Here is a 15,152-nt window from a genome sequence, read left to right on the forward strand (position 1 = left end):
GATGTCAGCCCTTCACCGACGAGGGGAAACCTAGTAGAAAAAGCCGAAGGTATATCTCAGTTTGAAACTCAGGGAGTTGTGCAACATCAGCTTCATGCAAATTTAAATGGTTACGGTTTTTTCTCTTTTTTCGTTATTGCACGGTCGACTGGGGTCATATCAATTAGTAATTTGTCTTAAACAAAGCAGCTTATACAATAAGATATTATCAATATATATCATCATGCGATGTTAAGACAGATATTGATCTATTTGTGTAAGGCTATATATCAATGTGTGTTTCTGCAAGGCGACATGGTTTCTTGGCAACAATACAGATTGCATTGCTCTTTGACTAGATTGCAATATCATTATAACCACGACATTTCAGTTCATGCTTATTTAGTCACATCGCGCCTTGTTCGACCCCCACCCCCTTAAAGATACAATTGCAAGTCCATATCCGCAATGCAGATAGTTAGACACCGGACTCAGGTTCTCGTCTTCGAACCACCAACGTTTTATCTATAGCCAGTTCATCTATTCACTTTCCCATAAAAATCTTTCTCATAATGCAATTATCTTTTGACAAGCAATTAATATAAATATATATCTATAACTTCTAATGTTAATATAGATTTGATATAGTGGTCCACTGAATACCATATTATTAACGGTTCGCCTTCTCCGACTTGTGTTCATTTCCATTCACATTGAATGCACAGTCAATAGTAATTTCATACACTTGTAATTCCAGCCCCGATGACCCCTTAATTCAAGTAGGCACCTCGTGTGACGCGGGGTACGTCCAGCGGTCATCTAGTACCCTTCAGTGGTATACTTAGCACAGCTCATGACCATCCAGGTCACCGACATGCACAGCAGATATTTTTTAATATGCTCAATGAATTCGAATATTGAAATTGATATAGGCATTAGTTAGCCCTCTCAGTTACTGTGGCCGAGTCATCTCATCTCATTCATTCTTATACTCTGTCAACTGACCCTCAAGTGTCGAAGCCCAACTTTATCCAGACAACTATCAATACCCTCTGAATGTGTCAATGTTTTGAATTTTCGTTTTTCATTTCTTTACACTTATACCATAGCTGTATAATAGCTTATACGTTTTTATCACATAATAAGTAGGATATATAAAATATTTAATTATGTTAAAGAGATATATTATCAGATACGTCATCAACAATACATCTCTAGTCCGGCAGTAGCTGTCAGACGGCTATAAATCTGTTACAATAAGGATTTATCACACTCTATCAATCAGTCAAATCTCCATTGTTTCAATTTAATACAATAAATTGCTTAAGGTCGAATCCGCCTGGGGTAAATTTCAATTTGCACTCGGTTACCATATTTTCAATATTGCAATTAACTACTAGGGCTTTGGAGGTATAGTATGAAATTCTTACCCAGAATGACCATAAAACATGTTGAGAAAAGGTTGTAAGCTATACACAGTATAAACAGTATTTATTGACAAAAAGGTATAAAGATATATAAAGAAAAATTACACCAATGGCTCCGTCAGCCTCCCGAGACTAAGGGTACGAACGAAGACAGACTTTTATAAAGGGACTGCTTTAAAATGGTGCATCTGTCCCTTTAATGAAAAAAAAAGAATTGATTTGGTTTATTCTCACACATAGTCTTAGAGAGAAAAAAACAAAATTCATATTTATAAATTTGTTATGAGATGAGGATACAAATGGGGGTACAAATCATTTTTCTGTCACTGAATGACACACCTATTGGGATAAAGAAACTGATTTTTATCAAACCGCTAAATTATACTCGAGGTTGAGCTTCTAATATTCTGATCTTTACATACAAGGTCATGTTGACACGTTGCCATTATGTAATTGACCGCAATCTCAAGGAGCTACGTCAATACTGTGGGGTCGAGATCTGAACCATCTATCTTCATTCTGAAATTAGATTCCAGAATATATTGATGACTGTTATAACGAGACATTCGATCAGAATAAAATGAGAAAAGATCACCTTCAGGTTACACTAGAGGTCACTTATTTAATATTGAAATTTCGTTATGATTGTTGTAAATGTGAGAATAGTATATCCTGTACAATGATAAGCGTACCACTTTAGATATTTAAAAGTCTCATCAAATATAAGCATAATATATAAGTCTTGATATCGACTTACTGTACGTTGGTTAGCTCAGCCGTAAGACTTCTCTTTGAACAATAAGACATTACTTACATTTTGTTGTAAATAGAGGGCATATCACACGAACCGGTAATACGAGACCAGTGAACACTTTCTCTGACCAGAAATCACCAACAATTCTGACCCATAGTCAGACTGGTGTTGAGGGTGGTTGGTGATGATCTTTCAGTTGCTAATATCACCGCCGAATCAAATATTGCTGTTATTTACGCTTGATTAAATTGTAATCGATAGTGATCCGTTGCCTGTTTTGATTCCTTCTCTCCCACCCCGTTAATTAGTCCTCTGCCTTCAACCAAATGGGGTGAAAACTTTTCTAAATTATTGCTTTTCTCTTGTGACCCTGGTTCAGGGTTTCTATTTTTTAATTTCCCTTCTGAACACTTCTGTTCGTGACATTTGTGCATGCAATTAGTTGGTGGTAAAATCTATTACACTTTCCAGATCAATTGATTTTATAACTATAAATATTTCTATACTAATTTTATAGGAACATGTATTATTACAATAGTTTGAAATGTATAAATTGATATGATAAATAATTTACCCATCTTCAAACATGATAACAAATTTACCCTTTTTCATTATGATATGATATAATAGTTTCTTACATATACTAGTTATCACTGTCATCTACCATATCTTGTTATTAATTAATAAATTATATAAGTATTTCATTAAGTGCACACGTTCAAATTATGTATGCTACAAATGTACTGTCTGTACTATCGTTGGTAAATTTGAATTTTACCTAATACTTTTTTTAAGAACTGGAATATCGGCTTCCAAATAGTTTGATATTCTACGAATGACTATGGTCAGACTAATTAGCATATTATGTAATAATTTTCAGATCTTGATTTACGCCATGATTTATTGAATTTTAATTGCAGTCTAATTAATTATGCTAATGAGATGCTTACATTTGATCTGATATTAAGTATACATAAATCAGATATAGTTTGGACCATTTATATAAGTTTGCGAAGGAAGTTACATCACAAAATCCAAAGACAGGAAACAGTAGCTTGCATCAAAGGAGAAGGTTCTGAGTTACTTACTAATGAGGTTATAATTATCCTTCTTATTCGTTTTGAAAGAATTCGCATCAGAAGGGACAATTGTCTTTGCAATGTCGTAAGGTGAATTTAACATAGAAAGCACGGGCGTAGGTCCGAATCATGGACTATACATTTACAAGTGCTTAGTAATGTTAATGTTGCTTTCAACAATCTTCAATATGCCTAAACTTAAGATTGTATATGATGCCTTTCAAATTACATTTTCTTTGGAGTTTTGATTTATCGAACAGTAAATACTGCTTCACTGGCAGCTTAAAAAAAATTGCGCAATAATAATCCTTCAGCTTTTCAGTTTCAATATGATTATAGATTTAAAAGCAACCGTTTCCGCTGCCTGACACATAGATTATGTACTAAACGGGTGTTAAATCACATGGTGAAAAGTACCATACCAAAAAGCAACATCTAAACAGATAACAGCATGAATTTCGACAACTATCTTGTCTGAAACTTACAATGTTATGTTTAATTATGCATGACTATCTATATTACTTTTAAATTTCAATTTGACTGCAATATATAATTTATACTAGTTTGGAATGTTGCCATGAATACACCCAACACTCGATCTTAGAAACGTGCAGAAGACAAACAGATTTTGCATAATAGACAGCATATCATTATACATTTAGATAATAAGTTTGTTGGATTATATCATTCTGAAAATAAATCCCAATTTGGTTGTATAATTTAGTTTTATTTGAGTAAATAGACAGGCCGATGTCGTTCATTAAAACAAAGTAGATATTTGCATGTTAAATGAAATGTACTTGGAGATGGTTAAAAGGCTAATAGGTTCACTCAAATACTCAAAAATTATAAAACTCGGTTATTTAGACATGGTTGAAATTCCAAAGTTCTTGTTCACCTGTTTAGGCAATACAAGGCTTTACCCATGGCTGAAATATGACATTGTTGGATTACGGATCTCACGCATTGATTTCCTCAAACAGTTACATTATATATCATCATAATTACACTCTCCTGGATTAACTTATAGACATATTTGACAAGCTATAGCAACAGCGTCTAAATCATAAAAAGCATCAGTGTAAATGTAAAATTTCTATATCACTTTTTGGATCACCTGATTCCACTTGTTGTTTAATGTTTTTTTACAGCTTCGTACAGGGCATAGCGACTAATTAGCTTTCGCTAACCCATCGTAATCTCTGAATTAGAAGCAAGAATGCAGTTTCATTTAACGATTTACAACGCACTTAACGAGGGTTAGACATTACAAGTTTTTGATGACCGTATAAGACGCTACTTGCGCCAATTCTAAAAGGATGCAAACGTCTGTAATTGTTTTGGAATTGTTTCATCGGTTTTGTTCAGTTTTCTGAGACATCGATAACCACATTGAAGCGTTAACAAAATGGCAGATGAAATTAAAAAAGGCACAGAGGTCTGTGATTAGAATTTAAATATATAGTAATTTTTAATGGGTGTTTGAATCAGTTCATTTTGATGAGGTTGTTTATAACATGAATGAATACAAAGGATGTTAAACACACCCTTTAGTCACACCATGATATGGAAAATTTATGCGTGACCATGATTAGTCCTAGATCGACAGAATACAAAAAGGAAAACCAATGCATTACTCGTATGCGCAACCTAGGACAATATACTCGTATGATATAATTATCACATAAATGCATGCCATAAAGCTAAAAGTAAACTTACACATAATCGATATGTGTATACGTGGGGTAATACTGACTTAATTGTGAATCCAGTACGTACTTCCTGTATAGGTTGTAGTATAACTCAATCTGACTCTTTCAGTAAGTTTTTGTCCATGTGGCATGTGGCCTGATACCTCATATCTAAAAATTAACCCCATGTATTTTATATCCGAAACATGTGTCGGCACCATAAGATTCTATTAACTTCATTAGATTTGTGTTGGGAATTACTACTAGTTTTTCTAGTATTCATTCATGTAAATTACATCGTACCTGTATTCTATTCACTAATAATTATGTTTGTAACACCTTCAATGAATATAGGCTATTTGATTGACGTTTATTAACCATATCAATGACATCATTAAATATCTAATTAATGATTAATTATTCGAAGTCTAATTAATATCATTAAGATAATATTATGTTTACTATTCAGATTAAGGTTTATTTATATATTTCTTGTTTATAGGTACACACGAGCATTTTCCATAAACATGTTACAATAAAATGATTCAAATTATTTGATTCAAATCGGTTAAACCAAGGCTTTAGGCAAATTGGTATTCATGTTGTACGAGAAACACGGGTTTTATGTTATGTACAATTCCTTTTGCGTTATGCTAATACCACAGCTAAAACAAGTGTTATTTACATTAAAATGATACTGAGGTACATGAGAAAACCTGTGTCTCGTTGATTAAGTACATTAGTTAATCTTTGTGATGTAAAAAGTTGAAATATGAGTTTATGATTTGTGCACCCTGTTTCGGGTTCATGTCCTAGCTTAACAAACAACAAACCATTAGATAGTTCAGCACAACAATAAATACTGAGGGTGGACATTGCTAATGCTAATGTTTTCCGTGAAATTAAAGCTTTATTTCATCGCATATCAACTTGAATGATCTAAGCTAGCGTATTCTTTATGATCTTGCGCGATTTGTATCATCTTGATTGATTCAAGAATACTTACTCTGTAGTATCTTTGACGATCCAAGATAGCTTACCATGTATAAATGATCGTGTACGATCCAACATGACTTACTCTGTAGCATCGTGTATATTGCATTCATCCCAAGATAGCTTACTCTGTATTATCCTGTACTACCCTAGATAGCTTACTCTGTAGCATCATGTATACAATTCAAGATGGCTTACTCTGTATTATCTTGTACGATCCAAGATAGCTTACTCTGTATCATCTTGTACGATCCAAGATGGCTTACTCTGTATTATCTTGTACGATCCAAGATAGCTTACTCTGTATCATCTTGTACGATCCAAGATAGCTTACTCTATATCATCTTGTACGATCCAAGATAGTTTACTCTGTATCATCTTGTACGATCCAAGATAGCTTACTCTGTATCATCTTGTACGATCCAAGATAGCTTACTCTGTATCATCTTGTACGATCCAAGATAGCTTACTCCGTATCATCGTGTACGATCCAAGATAGTTTACTTTGTATCATCTTGTACGATTCAAGATAGCTTACTCTGTATCATCGTGTACGATCCAAGATAGTTTACTTTGTATCATCTTGTACGATTAAAGATAGCTTACTCTGTATCATCGTGTACGGTCCGAGATAGCTTACTTTGTATCATCTTGTACGATTCAAGATAGCTTACTCTGTATCATCGTGTACGATCCAAGATAGTTTACTATGTATCATCTTGTACGATTCAAGATAGCTTACTCTGTATCATCTTGCACGGTCCGAGATATTTTACTCTGTATCATCTTGCACGATCCAATTACGCTACCTCAAGATGATTTATTCTGTATATGGCAAACTTTATGATTGTAAATAGCGCTTGAAATCTAAAAATATTCTATGTCAAACAGACCAGACTTAAAACTCCACCAATAAGGGACGTATCCTACTATTTCCGTTCATTGAACGCCTATACTATAAATCTGCCAGGGCCTACAGGTGACATGAAGTACAAGATGATTCGGTTTATTATATAGGCGTGAATCATAGCCAAACTCGCTAATAGCTTATAAATCTAACATTAATTGCTTAGTAATTGCAATAAATTTTTGAGGTGTTTTCGGACAGCGATCGGAAGAAAATCGTCGGCTGTAACACGGCATAGTCCCATGACATAGGACTTTTATCTCCACCATTCTGTTTTCGATCTGACCTCCATGATCAGATGATGACTCGACTATCACTTACCCTTCTTGATTGAGATGATGACGTTATAAATTGATAAAGTTGATCGAAAATACAAAAATGCGTCGATATAGGAATGGTGAAAATAGAAGCTAAATATGTCTTCGATACACATTTAGAGGCTGGCAAAACCTCTTATAAATATCTTTTAAAGAATTATTGATCGAACATTATCTTCTGTTCAAATAAAATATTGCGCAATTGAGTTATTTATAACTGTTCAAATACATATTGACATAAAAAACGAAACGTATCCGCTTTCGTACATGGAACAACTGAAGTTTACTCAATATTCGAGATCTGATTGGAAAAGGATACTGACAGGAATATAGAATTGCTATTTTGAACTTGTTAACTTACTAAGCCTACTCAATAAGGTCAAATTTTACCATTTCGAAAGTTGGTTCTTTCATATGGAGTGATAGACTGTTCCTTTGATTCCCAGCCTCAAACCAACCCATGGTTAAACGGGAGAAAGAATGACAATTGGATACTTCTTATGACCGTAGACATTGGAGGAGGGTACAATTTATTAAAGAGCGTCCCTACTTCCTTTAATGACTTCTGTGGTTTTTTTTACTGCTTTTTTCGAGAAATGTGTGTTAAAGATATCCGTTTAACCAGTCCTGGCAGAACTTATTTCCGCAAGATTATATCCGACAACGGATTTCGAAAATATCTTAAGACTTTTCCTTGTTTTTTTTTTAACTTAAGTAAAATTTCATTGTATTTCTTTTATTTCTTCCCTAGTGAGAAGTACAAAGTCATAGAAAAATATTTTATGATTAATTTAGATGAATGACTAATTTTCCGGTAATCTTATCCATTGCTATATTGAACTGTGTCATATCCTCAACTAGGACAATCCTCCTGAAGATAAATATTTCGGCCTATATATAACTTATTGGTCATTATTTAGACCATTTGAAACAGTAGATGTTAGTTTTAAAGTGTTCGGATATTTTAAGGCTGAAGACGTGTCTCTGCAGTTATTTCTGTGTAAACACCAAGTTTATTTGCCCAGTGGTCACGCCCCATTCACAAGTCAAAACGTTTCGCTTTACTACACAACTGTTTATGTTGATTGATAAGCGATTGCCATTAAAAACTCATTTGCAAGTAATTAGTTATTGCACTGGTTTCAAGTTAATATTATATCCGGATTGCCGGGGAAGTATTAAATTAACTTGCAAAATCTCCAGTTTTTTCCAAGTGTTGATGAAATAAAACGTTTAGAAATACCTGAAGTCATTTGATATCTATTGTTATTGCGACAGGTAGAAAGAAAATAGTGCGGATTAATTTGTGGTTTAACATTCTACTGCATAAAGTCGTGTTTTCAACAATTTTGATATATTTGGGATATTATTCATCTAATAAGGATATAAATTGAGAAGGAGTGTATTTTATGTTTGAGAGAATACAATTTGAATCGTTTACCTGAGTGGCGTAGGAATTTGTGAAGCTAGTCATTGCAGGTGTAACGGTTAAAGAAACTGAGCGCCATTACTGAATTTTTGAACTATATTGATGATAAAATTAATGGATTAAGAGTAACTGTAGTTGTGTATCATTATGGATTTAAGAGTTGGAGTATGGTTATTCAATTTGTTGGTGATATTATTGTCGTTCATATGTTTAATTACAGGTGAGAAGTTGATTCTTTTTATAACGGTTTAAAAATATCATATCTATTTTGTACCTTGAATGATAAATGGTAACTCTCTTCGCGTCATATTATGACAAAAATTGTACAGTTATAGTGCTAATCTATTTTTCGTGCATCTCCGGAAATGATTAATAATTTGCATGTGCGACCTCGCGTGACCTCCGCATTTGCTTGTTTTGATAAACATGGGTTATCTCTACAATATCAGCTAGTAGACTGAATCCTGTAGTTTCAAGCAAAGTAAAATGTATTAATGTATACTTTGACAAATACAGTGATGTAAGCTATACACCTAATTTCATCAAAATTAAAAAACATTGTTAGATTGTTTGAGTAGTATTAATAGTGATCAAAACAATGGGCCGAGTGTCCGGAAAAATGGTCCGAGTTTCAGCTCAGGCAGAATTTATTTCTTCTCCTTAAGGCGATAGCTTCCATGTGCGCGTAAATTTAATGCACAATTTTTGTCATTCGTGGCGAATAATTGAAAATCAAACATGTTTGATAATTCTTTCCATGAATGCACATATGCGTGTGTGTGCACGTAACTAAAGCTATCTGCTTAGAGGTAAATTTACGCATATGTAGTCACTTGAAAATTCAAAATCAAGGTGAAGTGCGCAAATGAATTCTGTCTGAGCTGATGGCTCTTGTGTGTGCCGGATTTTGAGAAGTGGACATCATTTTAAATGGATATTTTGATTATCTTAGAATAATTATATGAGAAAATTGGAGACGAAATTCAAAATTTTTACAATTGACGTTGTGACTTGTCAATCATTTTTGTATTGAATGAAATATCAACAAAAGATAACTAAGTAAGAGTGTTGAATTTCGTAGAGCATTTTCATTGAGTTATTCTCACTGGAAAGTTCAGGGAGGGAAATGTGTTTTTTTTCAAGTGTAAAAACATTTAACCTTTTATTTCAATGGACCCAAGGAGATTTTAAGACAATTGGCTTACAATTTTATTTTGAGTGTATGGGTCTACTTACTTATTTCAGATAGAGCTTTGGGTGGTATAGAGGGTTTCATCAAGTGAAATACAAAATATTTTATTTGCCTTTTTATATTACTTTTGAGAAATGTTAAAAATTAGATAAGCCCATTTTTACTTCCCAAAATGGAACTAAGTTTCTTTCAACCTAGAACGGCATGTAGTGGTTTCCCCCTTTTACAAGTTCCTTCCTAGTGGTTTCCCCCCAGCAGTTTCCACCTATTTTCAATCCTAGTGGTTTCCACCCCTATTCTAAGTGGTTTCCTCCCCTAATTAATTTGTAATAAACTAATTAAAAACCTGTTAATATTGATCAATTAATGTGATGGATTAACATATTATCAGGAAGCCATTGGAATAAATTGCTGTGTTATTCTTAATCAGAGATAGGTAATCTGATGGTAAGCATTTGATAATATGTAACATTTTATTGAACTCCATTGAAATTTGACTTGTTCAACAATGCTGATTTGTGTTGAAACCTTTGTGTTAGAACCTAGAATGGTTTTATCAATTGTATTAAGGTCAAACAAAATATTTGACAAGTTAAATGCTTTGATGAAGATATTTGTGTGAATGCAATGCCCTCAAATTAGTGAAAATACAAACTGATGGTAAAATTTTTGTGAAATGATTTTAATTGTAACTGTCTCAGAAAGGTGACTGATTATCTCAAAATCAATCCTTTTTTGTTTCAATGTCATACATGTATTATGCCAAACCTGCTATCACAGCACATCTTTAGTTGTTTTTTCAAATTTCAGATGTGAAATCAGCTGAACTTGATATTAGACCCAGTACCAATATTCAGGCTGGAGCACCAACTATAACCTTCAGATGTCAACCTACTATTGTTTCAGGAGTAACATCTCTTTATAGGTTAGATATATCAAGACTGAGGGAAGGTGTCAGTACTGAACAGATTTTAGGAACTATTCAAGTTGGAAAACAACCAGAACTTGGACCTGGGTTAACAAGTCCAAAGTACACAGTGTCAGGCTCCTTAACCGCTATTGATACTGTCTCAACATCCTTTCTACAGATTATTATACAGGATCCTAACTGTAATGATAAAGGAGAGTATGTATGTACAGTTACAGGAGGAAACAGTGGAGGTTCTTTGACCCCAAAAAAACAAACTAATGTAACAGTTCAAGGTAATATTTCTAACCTCTTAAATGCAATTATAGACTGTATTGTCGTATTTTAGTCAGCATATAAAAGTTAAGATAAGACAGTAATAGATGAATTTATTGTGAGGATACCAGTATTGTGACATAATGTGTTATTAAGTGTGAAGATAATTTTCAGAACTATCATGCTTTCAAGCATACAAAGTTAACTTAAAATATACTACATAAGATTATATCCAATGAGACCTTTGAGCCGCAGAAAATCTGCCTCCAAGCCACCGGCTTAGACTGGCAGTCTGCTTTTTAAGTAAGCCAGCCGCTGCTGTGTTACTTCCGCCAGGTTTCACTTCAGTATGAAAAGCCCCCTCTGGTGGATATGACAATGACCATTCCAAGTTCTCACTCAGTGAATTCCTTCATCAAGTTTGCCAGTGGTACATGAAAGCAAAATGAAATTCACTTGATGCTCTGAATATGAACATGATCTTCTTTATTCATGACAACATCAAATATTGCCATGATTTGTAATTCTTTGCTGGGTTAGTGAAGTTAAATTGCAGTTCAGATATTGGAAGATTCAGATATACACTTTCAAAATTATATTTCTTAGAACCTAATTTAGTTACTTGAATTTAGAATCTCATTTAAAAAAAAGTCTTTTACTTGATCTGGATTAAAATGTTGAAATTCAGCATTGGTCTTTTTTGTTAATACATTCCTTTCAACCATTTAGCAATTTGCTTTAGAAATCTATGATTCTTGGTGTTGGCTTAGTTGAAGCCAGCTGATACAACCCCTCAGCCATCTGAAAATTGGCAAGCTGATTGGTTCACAGGTCTAATAGCTATCACCTTTTTACTCATGTAGGCCTTCCTTTTAAGGAATATAGTTATTATTTGCTCTGTCAAAGCTGCTTAAATTACATTAAGATAATATCTGTATATGATAATATCAGTTCTGTGATACTTGGAGTGTAATGTCTAATTTCAATTCTTAAAAAAGTTAGAAAGATGTATTAATTGTGATTAAAACTTGCTAAAAATAATTCTATTTTGATATTTTTCAATGTTATTTAATGGTTTTAAAGATAAGACCAATCCAGTTAATAATCAATAAACTATATCTGTTCTAAAAGTTTACTAAAAAATATTTAAATGTTTACTAATTGAAGGTTGTGACAAACAAGGATGTATTAACTTCCATCGAACCAATTTCGCGAAATGTTACATAATCTAGTTAACTATTGATAGTGCATAAATGGATACTCAATAAATGGAATAAGACTACAACTGAAACACAATTTACATGTTCTTGTTACTAAAATTATTTAATTCCATCTAAATTTTAAAGGCGCATTTATTCTACATTTCAGAGAATCCAAGTTCTTTAGGAATAAATGTTGTTCCTTCAAAGTCAGAGTATAAATCAAATGACTCTATATCGATGACTTGTAATGGAAATGTTGGAAACCCTGCAAAAACATGGCAATGGCAAACTCGTAGATTTCCTGCTAGTATCCAGTGGAATAGATACACTGATAGTTCTGATATTGTTACTGATGATGTCAGTCCACCAATAGGAGGAAGTTGTTCTTATAGACAACAGACAGTTTTAAACTATAGAGTGAAGGCACAAGATGATGGACTGGAGATACGATGTATATTAGATAATACAGAAGAGTTTTCACAGAACTTTACAATTAATGTTTGTAAGCAACTGTTAGATTAATATATACTAGAGTTTACACTTGAGTTTCAATTATGTGGACACATTTTTGACCACTGTGGCCCCTATAACTTACTGAAATTACTGAACACTTGAATATCACATGTACACATCTATACATCTCCCTGAGATAGACTGTTATAAAAGAAAAATTGAAGGAATAATTTTTATTTGTGAATTTTAAAATTAAAATATTCAGTAAATGTGTGATTTTTTATCTTACAGCTGGACAGAATAATGGTGGTGGTGATGGTAATCCAGAAGAAAATAAAGGTATTTATTCTTCGCTTTGTTGCCTTGAGAAAATGTTCCATGCACTGTATCTTAGCTTTATATCTTCTGTTATTAGTCAACAAATCCAGATGGCAGTACTATTACTACTACAGTCTCCATGTTAAAGGTCAAGCAAAAGTGCAAAAAAGTAGGCTAATTTTGTCGTTGTGACAAAATGTCCTCTATTTGACCACTTTGACCATGGTATTGCTTTAGAATTTGCTTAACAAAAATAAGTAGACATTGATTTGAAACAATCCTGAATGTGTATAAATATTTGTAAACAATAATTTGACTGTTATCTGATACTAAAAGTAAGCTTAACCAGTGACAGCATACTAGGTAATATGTGGGTATCTTCATGACCAGCCTTTAACACACCAGATCAAGGTTGTCCAAAAGGGTAGTTCTTCTTTCTCTGTTCTTATTTTAATGTTATCTGATACTAGATCATGCTGGTATGATTGTTGGTATTGTAATAGTTTTTATTGTTTTAATTTGATTGTTATCTGATACTAGGTGATGAACCATCTGCTGCTGGTATGATTGCTGGTATTGTAATAGCTGTAATAAGTGTTATTGTTTAAATTTGACTGTTATCTGATACTAGGTGATGAACCATCTGATGCTGGTATGATTGCTGGTATTGTAATAGCTGTAATAAGTGTTATTGTTTAAATTTGACTGTTATCTGATACTAGGTGATGAACCATCTGATGCTGGTATGATTGCTGGTATTGTAATAGCTGTAATAAGTGTTATTGTTTAAATTTGACTGTTATCTGATACTAGGTGATGTACCATCTGATGCTGGTATGATTGCTGGTATTGTAATAGCTGTAATAAGTGTTATTGTTTAAATTTGACTGTTATCTGATACTAGGTGATGAACCATCTGATGCTGGTATGATTGCTGGTATTGTAATAGTTGTTATTGTTTTAATTTGACTGTTATCTGATACTAGGTGATGAACCATCTGATGCTGGAATGATTGCTGGTATTGTAATAGCTGTAATAAGTGTTATTGTTTTAATTTAATTGTTATCTGATACCAGGTGATGAACCATCTGATGCTGGAATGATTGCTGGTATTGTAATAGCTGTAATAAGTGTTATTGTTTTAATTTGACTGTTATCTGATACTAGGTGATGAACCATCTGATGCTGGAATGATTGCTGGTATTGTAATAGCTGTAATAAGTGTTATTGTTTTAATTTGATTGTTATCTGATACTAGGTGATGAACCATCTGATGCTGGTATGATTGCTGGTATTGTAATAGCTGTAATAAGTGTTATTGTTTTAATTTGATTGTTATCTGATACTAGGTGATGAACCATCTGATGCTGGAATGATTGCTGGTATTGTAATAGCTGTAATAAGTGTTATTGTTTTAATTTGACTGTTATCTGATACCAGGTGATGAACCATCTGATGCTGGAATGATTGCTGGTATTGTAATAGCTGTAATAAGTGTTATTGTTTTAATTTGACTGTTATCTGATACTAGGTGATGAACCATCTGATGCTGGTATGATTGCTGGTATTGTAATAGCTGTAATAAGTGTTATTGTTTAAATTTGACTGTTATCTGATACTAGGTGATGAACCATCTGATGCTGGTATGATTGCTGGTATTGTAATAGCTGTAATAAGTGTTATTGTTTTAATTTGATTGTTATCTGATACTAGGTGATGAACCATCTGATGCTGGAATGATTGCTGGTATTGTAATAGTTGTAATAAGTGTAATTGTTTTAATTTGATTGTTATCTGATACTAGGTGATGAACCATCTGATGCTGGAATGATTGCTGGTATTGTAATAGTTGTTATGGTTGTTATTGTTTTAATTTGACTGTTATCTGATACTAGGTGATGAACCATCTGATGCTGGAATGATTGCTGGTATTGTAATAGCTGTAATAGTTGTTATTGTTTTAATTTGACTGTTATCTGATACTAGGTGATGAACCATCTGATGCTGGTATGATTGCTGGTATTGTAATAGTTGTTATAGTTGTTATTGTTTTAATTTGACTGTTATCTGATACTAGGTGATGAACCATCTGATGCTGGAATGATTGCTGGTATTGTAATAGCTGTAATAGTTGTTATTGTTTTAATTTGACTGTTATCTGATACTAGGTGATGAACCATCTGATGCTGGAATGATTGCTGGTATTGTAATAGCTGTAATAAGTGTT

General features: G+C 33.2%; 1 protein-coding gene across 1 annotated transcript in view; it reads left to right on the forward strand.

Moving 5' to 3' along the window:
• Nucleotides 1-8,518: 8,518 nt before the first annotated feature.
• The window catches only part of LOTGIDRAFT_228571 (hypothetical protein), a gene marked incomplete at its 3' end in the record, with an annotated part of 11,135 nt that continues 4,501 nt past the window's right edge, over nt 8,519-15,152 (forward strand). Inside the window, exons 1-4 of the mRNA XM_009057181.1 lie at nt 8,519-8,796; nt 10,579-10,971; nt 12,320-12,655; nt 12,898-12,945. Of these exons, the coding sequence (XP_009055429.1) occupies nt 8,724-8,796; nt 10,579-10,971; nt 12,320-12,655; nt 12,898-12,945 (850 nt within the window). The 5' untranslated portion in view covers nt 8,519-8,723. The remainder of the gene's footprint in view (nt 8,797-10,578; nt 10,972-12,319; nt 12,656-12,897; nt 12,946-15,152) is intronic.

The sequence above is a fragment of the Lottia gigantea genome, assembly GCF_000327385.1.
Source record: "Lottia gigantea unplaced genomic scaffold LOTGIsca_3, whole genome shotgun sequence".
NCBI classification, from domain to species: Eukaryota; Metazoa; Mollusca; class Gastropoda; family Lottiidae; genus Lottia; species Lottia gigantea.